The sequence below is a fragment of the Tympanuchus pallidicinctus genome, unplaced genomic scaffold (genome assembly GCF_026119805.1).
Source record: "Tympanuchus pallidicinctus isolate F22 unplaced genomic scaffold, pur_lepc_1.0 scaffold6, whole genome shotgun sequence".
Taxonomy (NCBI): domain Eukaryota; kingdom Metazoa; phylum Chordata; class Aves; order Galliformes; family Phasianidae; genus Tympanuchus; species Tympanuchus pallidicinctus.
In genome coordinates, this window is record NW_026294780.1 from 7994756 (window position 1) to 8013773 (window position 19018).

General features: G+C 45.9%; 2 protein-coding genes across 4 annotated transcripts in view; both read right to left on the reverse strand.

The window, feature by feature from the left end:
- Positions 1-1993, reverse strand: part of GABRG3 (gamma-aminobutyric acid type A receptor subunit gamma3) — a 302472-nt gene extending 300479 nt beyond the window's left edge. For both annotated transcript variants that reach the window (XM_052664511.1, XM_052664510.1), the window contains exon 1: positions 1743-1993. In XM_052664511.1, coding sequence (XP_052520471.1) covers positions 1743-1795 — 53 coding nt within the window. In that variant the 5' untranslated portion in view covers positions 1796-1993. The remainder of the gene's footprint in view (positions 1-1742) is intronic.
- Positions 1994-7096: 5103 nt separating this feature from the next.
- The window catches only part of GABRA5 (gamma-aminobutyric acid type A receptor subunit alpha5), a 52227-nt gene continuing 40305 nt past the window's right edge, over positions 7097-19018 (reverse strand). For both annotated transcript variants that reach the window (XM_052664512.1, XM_052664513.1), the window contains 4 exons: positions 16740-16883; positions 10975-11127; positions 9088-9299; positions 7097-8677 (listed from right to left, as the gene is read on the reverse strand). In XM_052664512.1, the coding sequence (XP_052520472.1) occupies positions 8372-8677; positions 9088-9299; positions 10975-11127; positions 16740-16883 (815 nt within the window). In that variant the 3' untranslated portion in view covers positions 7097-8371. The remainder of the gene's footprint in view (positions 8678-9087; positions 9300-10974; positions 11128-16739; positions 16884-19018) is intronic.

Here is a 19018-nt window from a genome sequence, read left to right on the forward strand (position 1 = left end):
TTTGGTATCTTAGAAACCAAATCTGTTTGATCTGTCTCTTGCTGGAGGAAATCCATGACAGTTAAACTGAGATGAAGTTATCAGGAGAAAAGATAACCTCTGTGGTGGAACCCACAGCAGTAATCATCCACTGCTTGGACCTGCAATTGCCCTGGCAATGTGATATCATTTTGCAGCATTTTCACACCAATGTCAGTAATTATGCAAGGTGCAAAGCAGCACAGAATCAGAGGTATCAGCACTGTCTATTAATGGGATGTGCTATGTCCATCAAAGCAACCTTTTTTATCTCTCTCTCTCTCAGTCTCTCCCCTTAATAACACCACTGTCTCTTACAATACCTCAGGTGTCAAGAAGATTTGATAGACATCCTATAGCAATAGAAAAAAGGCCAACAAATGCACCACAGAGCATCATCAACCTGCAACATTGCCACTATAGACCCACTATATTTGAGCCCTTAACAAAACTTTTAATTGAAACTGCTTTACAGCCAACATGCCTTGCAGGATTAGCCATGAATCACCTAATATGACTTCATAAATTGCAGGTGGTCTAAGTATAATTTCTATATGAAAATAATTTTTGAAATCTAGATTCTACTGACTTTCCATAGAGAGAGCTCGTATAATCAAGTGCCAGAAGTACAGAAAACTTGAGGATATTTTTAAGTAGATGAGCACTCCTTTATTTGTTCACCCAATGGACATTAAAGACCCTAAAGGACCCTTTGTTTTGTTTTGTTTTTTCCTTTCTCCCCCAGGTTCAAGACAAACCATATGTTTTAATATTGCAAATACAGAACCGTTCTCAGAGGAGGCATCATCTCCTAGCACACATGGTTGATATTCTTCAGCTGAAACACCGCAACGGTGCTGAATTACTGATAGAAAAGGAGCTCAGGATCATCTCTTTTTGCCTCACAACTTTGCTGGAGGCATTTAGGCTGTATGTGAAAATGAGAACCGAGTTCACATCCGATCACAATTCCCATTTGCGGGAGCAGCTCCATTAAAACCTGTCACCAGTACAGCCGAGTTCTAACAGGGCTTTTAAACCCCTAGTGCTGGCACTTCCTAGAGAGCACATCCAAATGATGCAAACTCCTACCTGCCTCCTCTATAGATCTATAGATCAAGGCTGCAGGTGGGAGAGGTATCACAGTGAATCAGACTAAGACCTCAAACAGGCTTTTTTCACGGTGTTTGGTGCTCCTGCTTAAGAGTTCTACTTCCCTTGCTTTTGCCTCCACACCACGAGTCTCCTTGGAAGGCATCTGGGGCTGACAAGTCCCCTGTAGCCATACGGGCACCGCGAAACTCCCCGCACATTCCCATTGCCCACAGCAAGAAGCGCGGGATGATGGGGGACAGATTCCCAGCTGGGAAGGGAGAAGAGCTGCACTCTCCTCTTCAGGGACCACTAATTCTGATGCTGCGAGGAGACACCAGCGGCAAAGTGCAAGCCGCAGAGATGTACAGCTGGAAAATCCCGAGAGCGGCGGGTAACGGCCACCTAGTAGCGGGGCTCGCTGAGGAGCCCGGCCCCGGGGTTGAGAAGCGGGGGAGCGGCGGCTCGAGGAGGGAAAACTTTGTGCCTGGCCGGATCGGGACGGAGCGCTGGCGAGCGGCCCGCGGTGGAGGGGAGAGCGGAGCGGGGAGAGCCCGGAGAACTCCGGACAGCCGCGGGCGAGGAGAGGAAAGGAGCCGGAGGGGTGCGGGAGGAAAAGGGTGCGGACTTACCGGGCGTGGAACACTGAGAGGAGGAAGAAAACCAGCAGGAGCTTAGCGGACATGATCTGGGCAGAGGCGGCCAGGTGAGAGGAGCAGGAGGAAGGAGATGTTGCAGGAGGTTCGCATGCGAAAGGGGATGAGGAAACGAGGTGAAGCTCTGAGACTCTCCTCCCGTCTATTCTCAGCTTTATACCCCGAAGAAAATACCCCCGTTCGCAATGCTCCGGGAAAGGGAGGGGGGAAGTAGGGAGAGGAAAAAAAAAAAAAAAAAAAAAAAAAAAAGGCAAAAAAAAAAAAAAAAAAAAGGCAAAGAAACGGGCTGAGGGGAAACCCCGGCGGGGACCCTCCGGGCCAGGTGCAGCTCTGCGCTCCGCCAAGAGCCGCTTCCCGCAGCCGGCAGCGGGGCGGCCCCTCGCTATGCCCGGCTGCCGCTGGCCGTACCCCCCGGGCTGCCGAGCCCGGGCCCCGCCGGGCCGCGGGGCTGGGGCGGGGAAGGGGCGCAGCCACCCCGTCACCGAGCGGCGGCCGCAGCCCGCCCCGCCCTGCCCAACAGGTACCTGCCTCCTCGGCAGAGGGGCCGCCTCCCGCCCCGGCCCCGGCAATGCGCGGTGCCCCCGCTCTCCCTCGGTCCCCAGGGTGCCGGGGAAGCCGTGGGGAGATGGGCCGGCCCCACGGGCATCCCGCTGCGCCGGGCGGGGCGGGGACGAGCGGGTGGTGCTGTTCCAGCACAGCCTTCCCCAGGCAGAGCCGCAGCGCAGCGCGTTGGTGTAAGGCTCCGTGTGGACGTTTGTATGGAGAAGTTTGCGCGCACCATGAGATGCAGAGATACAGATGCACGCAGACGTGTATTTTTAAGATAGAACGTACACTCGGACTTGCGGGCGATCGGACTGCGCGGATTTATACTGGGATCGTTGGGATAAATTAGGATTTTCTGCTGTGATTGCAGCGAAGTGTGTTCAGGGCAAAAAATAGTTTGGTTCTGGACATGTTGTGTCTTTCCGCTCTGCTTCGAACAAAGAGGATGTGATTTTTGGCGGCTTGAGCTCTCTTGGTGCGGGGTAATACGAGATATTCCCCTTCACTGTCAGACTGGGAGATGACAAAGTGCCACCGGGGATCACAGAATCATAGAATCATAGAATGCCCTGGGTTGAAAAGGACTACAGTGATTATCTAGTTTCAAACCCCCTGCTATGTGCAGGGTCGCCAACCACCAGGTCACATCCAGCCTGGTTACAGCGATCTGGGAACAGCCCTGCTACGGCGCTGTGGGCGGGCAGCTCACTGGGACTCGAAATCTCAGGGGCATCAGCCTTTGCTTCCTATCCCGTTAGGCATCATTTCCAAGTTCCGGGGGATTTGCTTTTAATTATGATATTACATTAAACAAAAAGTTCTGCTGGATGGAGGCGATTTGCTTTTAGCACAGCTTCCGCACGATGCCTAGAAATGCTCGCTGGGGAGCGATCTCTGTTCCCGCAGTTATTTATTGAAGGAACGAGATAGCTTAGGGAAAATCCGCTGCGAGCCAGGCAATTCCCAGACCTACACCCCAGGGCGTTTTTCAGCTAAAACTTCTTTTCATCAGATGATACAGCAGCTATTCCCTCTGCCCGGGGTTAACCGGGGGTACCCGCAGCCCCGTTACACGCACCCCGGGGCTTGCCGATGCGAGCGGCCCGCAGGAACAGCGGTGTTGCGGGAGGAAGAGGTGAGGAAGAAGCACCGCACCCCGGCTTCAACAGAACCTCCCGGGCCGGGCCGGGCCGAACCCCCGCAGCGCTCTGCCGGGGCGGCTTCCCCGGTGCTGCTCCGCCTCTGCCCACGCCCCCGCCGCGTCCCCAGGCGGCAGCGGGGTCCTCTGGTGGCGGCGCTGGGAAGAGCGGCGGCGGGAAGCGGCTGCCTGCTGGGCTTCCCCGGCCTCCACCCGCTGTGGAGCTGCGGCGATGCTTAAGATTTCCTTTCTCTTGTCCTCGGTGCACCGTATTGCTGACCATGGTTTCCTTCCTACTCACATTCTTTTATCTTTAAACCTTGCTCTTGCCTTTTCAACTTACGTATTCAAGGATTATAATTACCCAGCACACATTTTAATAAAAGAACACTTTATTACACACTGTAATGAGACTAAAATGTTTATATTCTCCGGCACAATAAAGTAGATCCGCTCTTTAATTTACTTTTCGTTGTGTGACTGCATTTTCACCCCGAGGGATGCTGGGGTGAAAAAACCTCTAAACCCTTTGTGGTACTTCTTGTCGCAACAGCAACCATGCAGGGAGCTGGTTCCCATAATCAAGGGGGAAATGCAAAGAGAGGGAATAGGGCTCACAGACTGAGTACTCCCTGGCCAGAGCTGGGCTTTAGCAGCCTGTGCTGAGTGAGAAGCTAAGTGAGGGTCCTGTGAGACCAAAGCTGTTGTGAGCAGCTGGAGTTCTGCTTTGTTACAGACTGGGAGAACACCTTGAGAGCAGCCCTGTGCAGAAGGACTTGGGGATCCTGGGGGACGAGAAGCTAGACATGAGCAAGCAGTGCATGCTTGCCGCCCAGAAGGCCACCTGTGTTCTGGGCTGCATTAAAGAAGGGGTGGCCAGCAGGGAGAGGGAGATGATTGTCCCCCTCTACTCAGCTCCTGTGAGGCCCCATCTGGAGTGCTGCGTCCAGGTCTGGGGCCCCCAGTACAGGAAGGATGTGGAGATCTTGGAGCGGGTCCAGAGGAGGGCTGGAGCACCTCTCCTATGAGGAAAGGTTGAGGAAACTGAGATGGCTTAGCTTGGAGAAGGGAAGGCTCCAGGAAAACCTCATTGCTGCTTTCCAGTACCTGAAGGGAGCACGTGGACAGGAGTGAGAATGGCTGTTTACAAAGGTAGATAGTGATAGGACAAGGGGGAATGTTTTTAAATGGAGACAGGGGAGATTTAGGTTAGGAGGTTTTTCACACAGAGGATGGTGACGCACTGGAACAGGTTGCCCAAGGAGGCTGTGGATGCCCCATCCCTGGAGGCATTCAAGGCCAGGCTGGATGTGGCTCTGGGCAGCCTGGTCTGGTGGTTGGTGACCCTGCACATAGCAGGGGGGTTGAAACTAGATGACCATTATGGTCCTTTTCAACCCAGGCCATTCTATGATTCTAAGTTGTTTGGACTTTGTAACATCTAACCTCTTTTCGTTCTTTTTCACTTAGAATTGAAGAAACGTCCATATAGAGAAGAATGTCCAAATAGCAGAAGATGCAAAAATAGTGAGGTGAGGATGCAGTCTGAGACACCATTACACCTCAGTGGCCATATTTCAGTGATGTAGTGAAACAAAATTTCACAAAAAGCCAGAAAGAATCCAAGCAATTTGATCAAGCGCTGCTTTCAAGCCATATAAGTTCCTCTGAACTGCCAGTTCCAATCTGTGGAGCAAGGGTGTTAGGGGAAACATATCCTTATTGCAAAAGCCATTATCTCCAAATTTAAAAAACAAATAGCTGTTCAAATGCTGCCTTCATCTTGCCTGAGTAACAAAGCACTTTCATTCAGTTTCCTTGAAGGTTTAATTTATATGTTAAGCAAGAATTTTTGAGAGGGAGGATTATTTCATAAAATCATTTCTTTCTTAGCTTTGTACAAATTCATTTAGTTATCCCACAGAGGGCATATTCCGTTTAGAAAAACCAGAAAGCAATTCAAGGTAACTGAGGAGGGTTACGATTTGAAAACACATTGTTGCCTGAATTCATCCTCAGAATCAGCTGGCACAGCTCAAATATTTGAAATAGAAACCTTTTCCGTTGTATTTGACTTGTTCTTTCACTCTTCATAGGTACAAGTGAGGAAATTTGGCAATAGGATTGCATGCACTTACACTCCAGTGCTGGATTGTTGTGACAAATCACTTTTCAACTCTTTCTCATGAACTCATTACAGGAAAATCCCTTCGACAAAGCAATCCCTGCTCATTAATCCCTTTGGCTGTGACTGAGCTGGGAGGGAGCCGTGCCCAAAGCACTGGGCTCCATGCAGGGGCAGCCCAGCAGGCCAGTGCAATTCCTGACAGTGCTCAGCCCACCCTGGTGTTCCATCGCAGTTGTGGGGTGTTAGGCAACATGAGGCCGTGGGTTTTCAGCATTCCGGCCTGGAATTGATGGGCTCAGTGGACCTCCCAAGCTGTGGGATATCTCCTACTGCTCAGGCAGCAGCACTCGCTGGGAGACCATTGCTGCTGCTTCTGTCACTTCAGTTCTCAGCAAGGACTAGAATGCGTGTGATTATCTGGGAAATGAAAGGCAGACAGCTTCTTCAGGAATTTTCAACATGGTTTGGCATATCCACAGTAACAGAACAAGCCCTGACCGCTATTCTCTGCTTTTACCTTCAAATGCAGAAAGCAATAGTTAACATAAATGGAAGTGATATTTATCCCTGGAAGTGACAAAATGTTGTGTGGTGTCATAACTTTGGCAGGCAACTGTCGGTCCTGTTACACATCAGGAAAACTTCAGTACATTGCTTACTAAAGTAAAGGGCCTGATCCTGCAACCATGCAGCTTCACTGTCCACAGGTCATTCCATTGTCAGTGGAGGCAAGGAGACTCCACATGAGCATGAAAGTGGCTGGATTCAGAGCTTCAGCAAAGGAAACCGGAAAGTGATGCTAAGACGGGTCAGAGTCAGAGTTGGGTGTGAACAAAAACAACAAGCATCAAGAAACCTCCAGGGCAGACAAAATGGCTCTGGAAAAAGCATCCTCTATAGATTCACAGGTTGCATATAGCTTTCAACCACACAGTAAGTACAGCCCCTGTATTGTCCCAGAAGCACTTGGGTGCCACTGCCACAAGTATCGTGTGACCTAAAGGGCTGCTTGGGTGTCCCTGCACAGCAGCCTACTTTTGCAGAAAGACACATGCAGAGTAGCTGCCCAGAGCTGGGACAAGAGTCTGGCCAGGGCAGTTACTTTCTGTGAAAGCAGCCAAGAGGAGGTTGACATGATAAGTAAGAGGCACAGGGCATCTATATGACACTGCTCGCAAGTATAGAAACTCAGAAACCCAACCCTTAAGAAGAGACCTTGTGTGAGTCTGAGGAGAGCTGTGACATGCAAAGGGAATGTTGCAGAGCACCAAGTTCTACTCTCTGTCCCAAACAGAACACAAGGCTGATGCTCCATGGCAAAATAGCATCTAGTTCTGAAACATCCTGTTTCACTGTCCTCACTCAGCATGTACCTTTCCAAGTAACAGTGAGGATGTACTGTGCACACACATTGCTTCACTACATATACATGTGCTTTCCTTCTTCTAGCTTCAGTGGTGATTTTTTTTTTGGTCTCTAAAATGATAATCGGTAAAAGAATGACATTTTGCAATTAAGTGTTGAACGCCTTTTTTATTTAAACATTAAGATTAAATTACAAAAGCTTCTGGAACAAAGAAAGATGCCAAGGAGGAAAGAGCTGAAAATTCAGGTTGCATTTTCTCATTCATTGTGAAAGCAGAACACATTGGCAGCAGCAAGGCATTTTATAGAAAATTTTCAGATGGACAGTACAAACACCTTCCTGTCAGAATTGTCACTGAAATACCTTGCTGTCATGAAGCACATCCTTTCTTTCCTTTTTTATTTTATTTTTTTTTTTTTTTCACACACCTTAGTATCGTCTGATTGGTTTTCACTGTGGGAACCAATTAATTATTTCAGAATTACTGTAATTCTTTACTGTTTGTCTCTGCTAATATAACACAATCTTTCTGGGAAAACCTCCACACATGAGTTACTTTACCTTAATAAAACTGTCTACTGCCATTGTCAAAAGTTTTATTTGCACAGATATGTTCCTAATCTATGTTAATTTCATGCAATATATCTCTATTTTTTGGAATAAATACTGAAAAACACTTGAGAGGATTCCCTTGGAATGCAAAAACCAAACGTTATTTTATTTTAAGGGCAAGATTCCACCACCTTTATTTACAAGAGTAGCATCTTGCTCCCTCACTGCAAGCTAGAGGCTCAAAAGCAGTGAAAATCAGCATAGCCCCATTAGGATTTAATGCATCATATCAACTTTTATTAATGAAAACAGGGCTGAGTGGGTTTTTTGTTTTGTTTTGTTTTGTTTTGTTTTGTTTTTCCTGTGGAGTAATGCACTACCTATCACCAGTAAAGGTGCTCAAACATAGCCCTACATTTAATAATTTGGCACATTCACAACTGGCATTATTCATAGTAACCTATCAGATGACAACAGTGGAGCTCTTCTGTAAAATAGAGGTTAAGCCTACAACTGTATGACTGTACATCTGAAGTATAAAAACCACGATATGTAGTACACTTGAACAGTTAAAAAATATAACTTATTTTATTTGTAAACTATCAATGCAAGATACTTAGCAGCAAAGAAGCCATGTTGAATGTCTTCTGATCTTTTATAAAGATCCATTGCTGTAAGTAATATAATCGTCTCCAAAACATCTGAGGTTACATGTAGAAACAATCAAGGCAATATTATTTGTACATATTATTAAACATGCAAAAAACTTCCTGAAGAATATTGCCCAAATGTAGAAAGTGGTCTGGATCTCAAATTTTCCTTGGTAGCATCTGCTTTGTAAGTATGGCTCACGTGTGGCTTTACAGTCCTTCAGTTTACTTTGGAGAGTTGGCACCTTTAATAACAGGCTCCCTATTCAAATATGTGGCCCAGTAGACTAAGTTAAAAGTTCCAAACAGCACTGGAAAAATTATCCGGGACATTTTATCAATCTTACTGATGCTGTTGTAAGTCTTTTTGCTTTCGGCAGGCTTTTCTTCCACAGACTTCACTGGAGCCGGAGCAGCGTTTGAGATGACGGAAGGGGCCGAGTCCTTTGGCATGTTTGGGGCAGGGGTCATCTTCCCAGCGCTGTACGTATTTGTTGATTTATTTCCCAGCAACTGGCGCTCTTTTTTCTTCTGTGAAAAGACCAAAATGTTAGATCGCAGGAACAGAGAGTGGAAACGTTCTCAAGATGCAAAGTTCCACACCTAAGCACTGTCATCCATCATGCTAAAACAAATTTCTGTGGGCTGCTCTGCCTTTGAGTCCCAAACAGCTGATTCTGTCTCAATGTCATAGCCCTTACTCAAGCTAAACTTTCCTGACATCGGAGGTAATGAAGGGAGGCCAGCTGGACCTGAACCCATGGGGCACATTAGCAGCTGCTTTTGTCAGGGCCACTGGCCCTGCTGCTGGGGAGGTTGTGGCCTAGTGCCAGCCAAAATGCCTTTGTCACAGAGAAGGTGACAACCATGCTAGAGGTTATGTGAACAACACTGTGCAACTGCTTTTTCTTTTAGGTACTTAAGACACGTGAGATAAGCACCTTGATTTTAGCAGCTTCCAGGGCTTTTTTGCCATCCCATGCCCAACTCCTCTTGGTGAAATAGTTGACCGTTGCAAACTCAATCAATGCAGAAAATACAAAGGCATAGCAGACAGCTATAAACCAGTCCATGGCAGTAGCATAGGCCACTTTTGGCAAAGAGTTGCGGGCACTGATACTTAAGGTGGTCATGGTGAGGACTGTTGTCACTCCTGTAAAGAAAAAAATAAGGAGGCAGAGATCAGCTTGGTAGAATCACAGAATCATAGAATGGCCTGGGTTGAAAAGAACCACAATGATCGTCTAGTTTCAACCCCCCTGCTATGTGCAGAGTTGCCAACCACCAGACCAAGTGCCCAGAGCCACATCCAGCCTGGCCTTGAATGCCTCCAGAGATGGGGCATCCACAGCCTCCTTGGGCAACCTGTTCCAGTGCATCACCATTCTCTGTGTGAGAAACTTTATCCTAATATCTAACCTAAACCTCCCCTGTCTCAGTTTAAAACCATTCCCCCTTGTTTTGTCACTATCCACCCTTGTAAACAGTCTTTCCCCCTCCTGTTTATACGCTTACAGCCCTTACAAGATTCCTAAAAGTTATGAGGGCTGCAATTCAGCAGGAGAATTAGGAAGGCCATGTGAAGGAAATCAGTGCTTGCATACTTTGGTCAGAAAGAATGATATACTTTGCTGGTGAAATAAAAATAAAAGCATTGGTCCTCAGCTGTTTACTTATGTGATGTTCTGGTTAGCTCTAGTTACAGTGTACTTAAAAGTATAATTTTAAGGATAACACAAATACAAATGTTATACAACCCAAAATCTCACTGGTATTTTGCCAATGCATGGTATGTATGTTTAGCATTACTTGTTAACTGGTACATCATAAAATCAGCGATTGACCCATTCAGCTGCCACCACAAAGTAGGATTATGGCTTTTGTTTTCCCACGTGGAGATTGTATGGATGTAATTGTCAGTTGTTATTTATTCCCTTGACTGCGGCTCCCTCTTCCACAGAAGTCAGCAGACAACAGAGCTGCCACTGCTTCCACATGGGGAGGGGTGTCTCAGCAGGATGAGAATGAGCACTCGGTTACACCTTTGTGAAGGTAAATCAGCACTGCTAGCCTGCAGTGAGCTGCTGGCACCAGTATTCCCCTCATACAGGTTGCTGAACCGATTTCTGATCAAAGGTGCTGACTGATTTCAGTAGGCTCCTACAGATGAATGGCTCTTTTAGGAACACTGGATCAAAGTTCCACATACATTGTAGCTCCCACTCCCCTCGTTTCTCATCTAGTGGGAATCCTGTATGTCACAAACCTTCAGCTAGGATTCTGTTCATTTTTTGCAACCTTCTAGTGGTAAGAGACCCCAAAGGATTTTTCCATGATACTGTCTGTAGTAAATATACATTTTCTAAAGGCAAAATCATTAATTTGTTTGATGGTAATATAGATAATTGTCACTAATTAACCTCTACATGCTTTTCCCGGATAAACATCTTGAAACACAGATAAACACAATGTTTTGAAGTGAAATCTGTTTAGACTAGAGTATGCACTATCATAATGTGTATGGCTTTTTGTTCTAAACCATCACATATTTTATCTGAGTAGGAAAGAAGAACCCACAAATCACAACAATCTGTTCCTTCAGTCTTCCATCCTCAACCTTCACAGAACTGATTACAGTGTGATTTCTGTCACAATTTTACCAAAAAGCCCACACTTTTTTGAAATTGATTTTGGGTTTAAACTGGAAGAGAACACAGGGACACCTACAACACTGCAAGCAAAAATAAGCACTGTGGGTTTGTTACAGAAGATCACTTCCACAAACAAGCCCCTTCCTTACCCATGCTGCAAGAGGGTGAGGTACTCACCAAAGACGGTCCGAGCAGGGACAGATTCTCTGTTCAGCCAAAACGACACTTGTGATAAGATCACAGTCATAATGCAGGGAAGGTATGTCTGGATGACAAAATAACCGATTTTCCTTTTCAGATGAAAATGTGCTGTCATTATGGTGTATTCGCCTAGGGGAAAAAAAATGCATATATGCTAAAGTAAAGCAGGTTTACTGATTTGAGGTTTTCAGCAGCTCCCCCTTTCTCCCATTGTGAGGCTACCATTCGGCCAGTCTTAACTGCATGAAAAATGCCTGATTTCAGTCCTGTTCCATACCAAGAGACAGAGGTGCTGCTACATACTGCTGCTCTTCACATTCAGTCCCCAAAAGCAGAAGACAGCAACTAATGACTACTGCACCAAAAACCTGCCATACTTTCATGTACCTGGCATGCCCTGGTGTTGATAGGCATGACAAATCTGGATTGCTGACAGTGCCTCACTCTTGCCTTGCTCTGACTTGGTCCCACAAACTGTCCTGTCAGAACGATTAAGGCCTCCTACACTTAGAAACCTGATTTAGCAGCAGGACTTAACCTCATTAGGGAACTGTTAATGCCGACCCATCGCTTGGGTCCTGACACTGCCCATGCCCCATGCTTTAGTGACTGTGTGTGACTGTCCTAATGTCGGTGCTGCAAGAATTTATGCTTTGCCCACTGATACTGATATTGTCGCTTGGAATTTTCAAAGCCATTAAACCGTTCCTCTAGAAAGACAAACAAAAACAAAACCAACCTTCTGGTGCATGGAGTTTTCCTGGAATTTGCTATGCTTTAGCTCTTGGAAAGATAATCTCTTTCTGGACAGATGTTGTGCCATGTCTTGTTCTCTTGTGCAATTAATATTATACTGACTGCAGGGGGGAATTCGCTAAAAGCTGCTACAGCAGTGCTAAATTCCATGTCTTTTTTATATGCCAAATTCACAGCATTGCCTTAATCAGGCTTTTGTCAGGCCCTTTGAATTTCAATACAATCCTCAAAAAATGCACTCTGAAGCAGATAGACCAGCTGTCACCTTCCCTTACGGTTCAGAAAAAAAAAAAACAACTCAAGCAGTTCTTTCAGACTGTTCCTGTGAAACCATATATTTGTTACTGAAGGCTTTTCATTGATGGTAACAGCTCCCCAAAGCCAAAATCTTGCTATCTGAGAGCAGCATACTGTTTTGTTTTGTTTTGTTTTGTTTTCTGGGAAAAATGGGAGTTAAAATCAAATATAAGAATAAAAGCCAATCAAAAAAGCCAATCAAACTCCTCCAGGCCGTAGCAGATCTCCACTCGTACTGACATCAAATTAATCTAAAAGCATGCATTTTTCAGCTGGATACTGACAAATCAGAGGAATGTCCACACCAAAATGTATATTGCACTGTGAGAGTAAAACAAAACAAAACAAAACAACCTTTTGACTTACCAATTTTTCAGATCCTGGAAATTCTGGGGTGTGTATTTCATATTTTCTAAAGAATGAGCTGAATGCAGACCTTAACTACTTAAGCTAAATGATTGGCTATAACCTCTTGTTGCAAGAATGGGCAGTTATCCTCCATAGATCAGCCCCTACAGGAAAATACATAACAGACTGATTCTACAGAGTGAATTGCAGTGAGTTGCAGCCAGCACTGCTAAGTGGTTAGATTTGGCAGATTACTGCTAAGTGACAATATGGCTAATTAATGGACAATAGGTCTACAGTGAGAGGTTTTCTGCAGGTATAGCTGCCTGAGGTGCTCAGATTTGTTCTGCATGAAGTTTACAGACTCATTCATGCTGAGGATTTTAGGCTGAAAGACCGGGATAGCACAGGCTGCCTTACCTGCCAGCCTATCTCTGTTTTATGGCTTTCTTCTGAAGTCTGATTTTCTGGTGAAATGTTTCCCTGATGAGGGATGTGGAGATGGACAGGGGATGCTGTGAAACTGAGGAGAAAATCCTCATGAAGTGATGTCTAATTCCCTTTCATTTAGTGTAATTTTGAACCGGGGATGCTGAACATACCTCAGACTCAGGAAAAACCCCACTTGTTCTTTATTTAGGAGCATTCAGTTTATGGATTACCAAAAAAATATACCAGGAGCAGCAGGATCTACGTGCCGGTAATCTGCTTCTGAGCTGCTGCTGCGCTGTGATGTGTATGAGTCTCATTCTCCCTGCTCACTAAGGAGTGACGATGTGCATTATTGATTTTGACAGCATGCTTTCCGAGCTGGAATAAAGTAAATCTACACAGCTTCAGCAGAGCAACAGGATTCATATTTTCCTTTTTAAAAAGGCAGAAAATAAGCACTTGCATTTTGACCATCTTCTGTGGCTGATTCTCACCTTATCATTTTCTTTAACCTACCAGAGCTCTTGTCTCCACTGAAATAATGATATCAGCTGATTTTGTGTTTCCTCTTCTCCCAACTGCCGTCTTCTATTTTCCATGCTGTCTCTAAAATGCCTGCATGAAGGATGAAGGATGTCTCCCCCAGCAGACCTGGGGCTGGCAAAAACCCCACAGCTGTTTTTTTAAGTCCTGGGACCACTGCTTAAAGCAATTCTAGAAGTTGCCTGAGTTCGCCTTTTGTTTATGGAGAATAAAATCCTGGCTCTGTTGGAGTGGCAAAGCTCCCTCCTACTTCTGTAAGGCCGCAGTTTATTCTTAGACCATAAGCTTTCTTGAGCAAGAGCTAATTTTTTATTATAGGTTTGTGCAGCACATTTAGATGAAAATACTGCACCTGATAGAGTCCATTCACCACTGCCAAAACAACTCTAATAACAAATCTAGCACTGATGAAAAGCTCAAGAATGAAGCATTTCTTTACAGAGCTCTGCTACTGTGCTGCCTTTAAAAGCTGCTGCAAAGGTTTTTCAGTATCCAGGAGATGGAGTTCTGGAGATGGTGCTTACAAACGTTCAGGATCTTTCCTGCATTCTTCCAACATCACTGTGCTGCAATTCAATGGTTTTTTTTAAACAAAAATAGGCCAGCCCCTCGGTTTGATTGTTTACCTTATCTGCCTGGGCTCAGGTGTACCAACAACTGTTCTGGCATGACCCCAACACCAGGTCTGTGACATAGCAGTCCCTGTCCACACTGACATCCAGAACATTTTGGTCCTCAAAAGATGCCTGTGCTGTTTTGATAGTGCTGCACATGAAACCTTCATCTCAAGGAAAAATCAAACTGTTCAGCGCAGAATGAAGGGCTGAATGCTTCTTTTATTGTTTAGGCTTTGGATATTTCATAGCCTGGGCTCCAGCTGGCAGAAAAGAAAGGAGTGGGTTTTTGTTTTGTTTTATGGCACTGCAGAACCTAAGTGAGTGATGAGAAATTCTGGATCTGGGGAACAGAACTGGGCAATCATTTGCAGACACCAGCAAGATCCACATGGACCCAAAGTGTTTTCAGCACTGCAACAGCAGGACACAGCAGATGTTGGGACTGCTGGAAGCAGTGTGAGATGACAAATATCGTCTCAGGGGGAATAATATTTGGGGATAATAATATTTGTGGCTCAACAAACCACCACACAGGTGGAATATATCAGAGCCATTTTCTGTGGCATGGCTAACGTGGTCATGATTTCCAAACTGGTTGGTGAACTGGGAGTGCAAAGATATTTTTCTGAGGAGACAGCTAAACTTAACAGCTTGGGTACAAAATCAGCACAATCCCAACAGACTTGTGTAGGGCCAGCATTTCCATTTTAAAAAGAAATCTTTTAGACAGAGAAGCATAAACATCTTGTGACATATGCAAATATTTCACCTATGCAACTGCTAAGGCCATGCAGTTTGACTTGGGTGTCAAAAAACAAACAAACAAACAAACAAACAAGACCATAAAAGATCCCAGCAGTGAGATTTATGCAGCAACTATTTTGTTTTTTAAGTTCAACAATGCCATAGAAGGAAGAAATGTCTCAGATAGCCCTTCACAAGTAACCCTGATTACTGGCCTACCACGAGCTTGATGAAGTACAGAAAATCCACTGCTGACTGATGCTTTCCCTGTGCAAAATCGGATTTTTGTATTTTGCTAATCCCCGGTTACAATCTGTGTCCTGCTCTTTGTGATCCACCCTGCAATCAGAATCCAGTCAGCCCAGATGCAACCCAGGACATTAATATAAAATCTTGACGTCGGAAAACAAGCATTTATTAGCCTAAATCTTAGGATACAGGAGGCAAGAGGCTACCAGGCAGAAACTTCGGGCTTTGTCTGAAGAGTGCCCCATACCCGAGGGCTGTGGAGTACTGGGAGCTCCCACAGGCAAAGCTGCGCGCTGGCGGGGTCCTGGAGCTGACACACTGGAGCAGGCACTGCCAGGGCTGGGTTGTTTTCTTGCTCTGAGGAGCAGGACAAGCTTGTAGGAGATGCCTCGCTACGTCCTCTGGATCTTTTTCTTGGCCATGATGAAGGCAAGAGGGGAGCTGCCATTCATTCCAGAGAACAACGCGGCCATGATGGTAAACTGGTAAGGAAAAATGTGTCTTTCTTTGCTTTTTAACTGGAGAGAGCATTATTTATTTGTCCTTTTTCTACACGGTGCCTGCTCTGACTCTTTCTACACGTGTCTGTTGTCTTTAGGAATCTGTTTTAGCAATAGCTCCGTGACTTCTGAATAGGGAAAAAGGAAGGAATAAGCTCTGAAAGATCGAGGTGATGGTTCTGTTTCATGGTAGTTCTGTTTCAAGCTGCCTGAGAGAAGCTTTCCTCAGCTTTGTTTTATGCTCAAAAAGCAAGCTGCAAATTTGGCTGCTCTCTCTTTATTGGGCACATTGGGACAGTTTGAGCAGAAAGTGTTATGCACCTTGATGCTTCAATTCCACTAACTTTGTGTGTGAGTGTAGTCCTGCCTGTTTTCACAACTAAATTTCCCATGGACAGTAACGGGTTCTTAATCTAATTTACACTTCATCCTCTACAGTCCTGCCCTCATTCAGAGCTCACCATTTTCAGCCAGAGATGAGATGCATCTCCAGAAGACACCAGGCAATTTGACTGGCTTTCCCAGTGCTAACTGCACTTCTCTTGGCTGCAGGGTGCCCCCCGCTCCACCCAGATCTTGCAGTAGACTAATGCATTGTGTAACTTGTTTAAGCCTCCATCTTATGAGGTCCACGTGATGCCTGTTCCAGCCTCAACTCCCCCAGGCCCAGGGCTGCCCTTGCGTGGGAGCCTTACGAAGCAGGGGGGCAGCTCACGTGGGTGCCCAGGCCAGGATTAAACCTTCTTTGCCTCTCTAATGCTGCCACATCTGGCGCCTCCACATCCAGCTGGGCAGGGAACGGGAATCCTCAGGGTTGGCTCTCCCCTCCTGCTGCTGCGGGGTCCCCAGACACGCAGCATGGCCACGCCACCGCCACCACCTGCCCTCCATTCCCTCCCCCCCCCCCCCGCATTGGCCTCATCAGGCAAATCTCTCTAAAGCGATGATTGAAACGGATCAAGTGCGTAGGTGGTGTTTGCCTGTGGGTGGTTCCTCCCCCAGGGAAGCACTCCAGCGATAGTGCTGGCAAGACTGGGCAAAGGCAGCTGCCAACTGGCTGCTTACAGCATTCCCAGTGTTCCTCATAAACAGCGGGGGCTGCAGGGCTCTCCAACCTGGTGAAGGGCCTCACAGTCAGCATGCAGCCCTCTCCATTGTAACGCCACTGCCAGGAAGCCAGGAACCCATCCTACTCTCCCCAGGATCCTATGTTCTACAAACACATCCCCATTGTCCTCGGAAATATCTTGCCCACCTGTACTGGTACTGATGTTCTCAGTTCCCACAGTTTGTCCCATCAGGTGGTATTGGTTAAGTCGGGAACCGTCTTCAGCCACAACCACAGAGGTTGTGGTGCTGTTGGTCCACACATAGATCACTTCAGAATTGGGATAAGCGTCTGTTGACACAGGGGAAAAATAGACAGTGATGAGTAAAGCCCATCATGTAATGTTTTAGTGGATCTTTAAATGATAGATGGTGGGGAGAGGGAAGAATGGAGGAGTGAGACTGAATGGATAAAAACAAATAAAGATGACATAATCATGTTTCCATATGCCAAGCTCAAAAAATATTAGATTGAAGCCTTCTAATATAACAGATGCATAGGATGGTTTGTCAAAGGCTGAACCAGTAGAAGTATAAATATAATCCATCACAAACACTCCAGCAGCTCAGAGCAGCTCAGACATTCTCAGCTAGCTATCTGCTCCTAAACCCCAGCAAAAGGCATCTGCTGAAGCTCCCCCTCAAAAGCGCTCATGCACCTACAGGGTCTGGACAAGGGGGAATTTCAGAGCCTCATCTTCAGGACAAGATGCGCTTTGTGACAGGACAAGCACAGGGTCTGCTGCGTGTGCTGGCTTGGGATAAGGACATACAGAGGAGGAGCTACGTCCTGTGCTTAGGGTCTGCCTGTGAATGAAAAATGCTAGGATGTGTGCTTGTGCCGTTGTGCGTTTGCGTGCATGTCTGCAGTCCAGAGAAAGTACGTAGGAGTGGGACAGCATGGAGGAGAGAAGTAGATTGGTGATGGGGGGGGAGTACACCTGCATCCCTGGAGATGCAAACATGACAAGATTTCACTCACTTGGAAGTCCTTGGAAATAAAGGCAGCCTTAGGACTGCCAACTCATTCCTTCCTCAGTAGTAGTGCTGTTATTTTTAAAGCCCTAACACCTGGAGTAATTATGCTGTTATGAAAGAATTTCAGCTTTCTTTCAGAAAGATTGTCAACAATGTTTTTTGTTTTATTTTCCTTTTCAAGATGATGATGTTTAAAAAAAAAAAAAAATCCAGGAGCTGACTGCATACTTATATTTAATCAAGTAGATCTGGCACTTTTCAGAGCACCGTGATCACTGAAAGCTCTCGGGTAACTTTGCTGCAGACATATTATACAAGGCTGGAGCCCACTGCATGGACCTCTTGGAAAGCAAGGATTACTATCCCAGCGGGAGTTGAAATGCAGACAGGGTTGGAAGGAGTCCAACACAAATATCTCACCTTCTGCAACTCTAACTAGCAAGTTGGGAGTGCAGAATGTGTTTTCTAGAAAAACTCATGTTCAACACAACCTGTGTGAGAGATAACACACAGTGGTTTGCCAGATAAGAACCTGAAAGGCATGGGCAAGTGGCTAGTTTGAAGGGTCTTGTGTACTAAGCACTATCTCCAGCACTGTTGGTTTTGGTTGCCGGAGACAGTAAGCTGTCATAGAAAGCTGTGATTCCCTTAAGGACTTAAAAATTTTCCCAGAGAGCAGTTTAATGTAAGTTACTGATGCACTGCAATGGGAAAAAAAAAAAAACATGCTAAGGCAGTCCCTGGATTCATACAATCTTCCAGTACTTAAAGAGAGCTTATAAACAGGAGGGAAATCAACTTTATACATGGTCTGATCGTGATAGGACAAGGGGGAACAGTTTTAAACTAAAAGTGCAAAGATTTAGATTAGATGTTGGGGAAATTTTCCACTGAGAGGGCAGTGAGGCCCCAGCACAGGCTGCCCAGAGAGCCTGTAGATGTACTACCCATGGAAACATTCAAGTCCAGGTTGGATGGGGCCCTGTGCAGCCTGATCTGGTGGTGGCAGCCCTGACCATGGCAGGGAGTTTATCTCCCTAGATGATCTCTGAGGTCCCTTCCAATCCAAGTCACTCTATGATGCTATGAACATGAAATAGAAAATAGGAAGTGATCCTGAATCAAGCTAAGAGCATTCGCAGCACAATGAGCTGCAGATCACTTGGATACTCGAGTAGGTATCAGGGAGGAAAGCATTTTTTCCATTTGGTAATTTTTTTCCATTCGGTAATCTTCCCTAGCAATCTTTAGGAAGTGCTAGCAGAGGAAGGACTCTAGTCTGGATACATCTTTGGTCTGACCTTTTACACCTAATCTCACGTTCTCATTCACACCTCCAAAAGATATGGAAATAATAAGGACAGCAAGAAAAACAGTTCAAAAGAGGGTTACAAGTACCTCCAGGGCCTGGGAACAGGTCTTAAGATTTGAAGCTTAAGGAGCTCAATT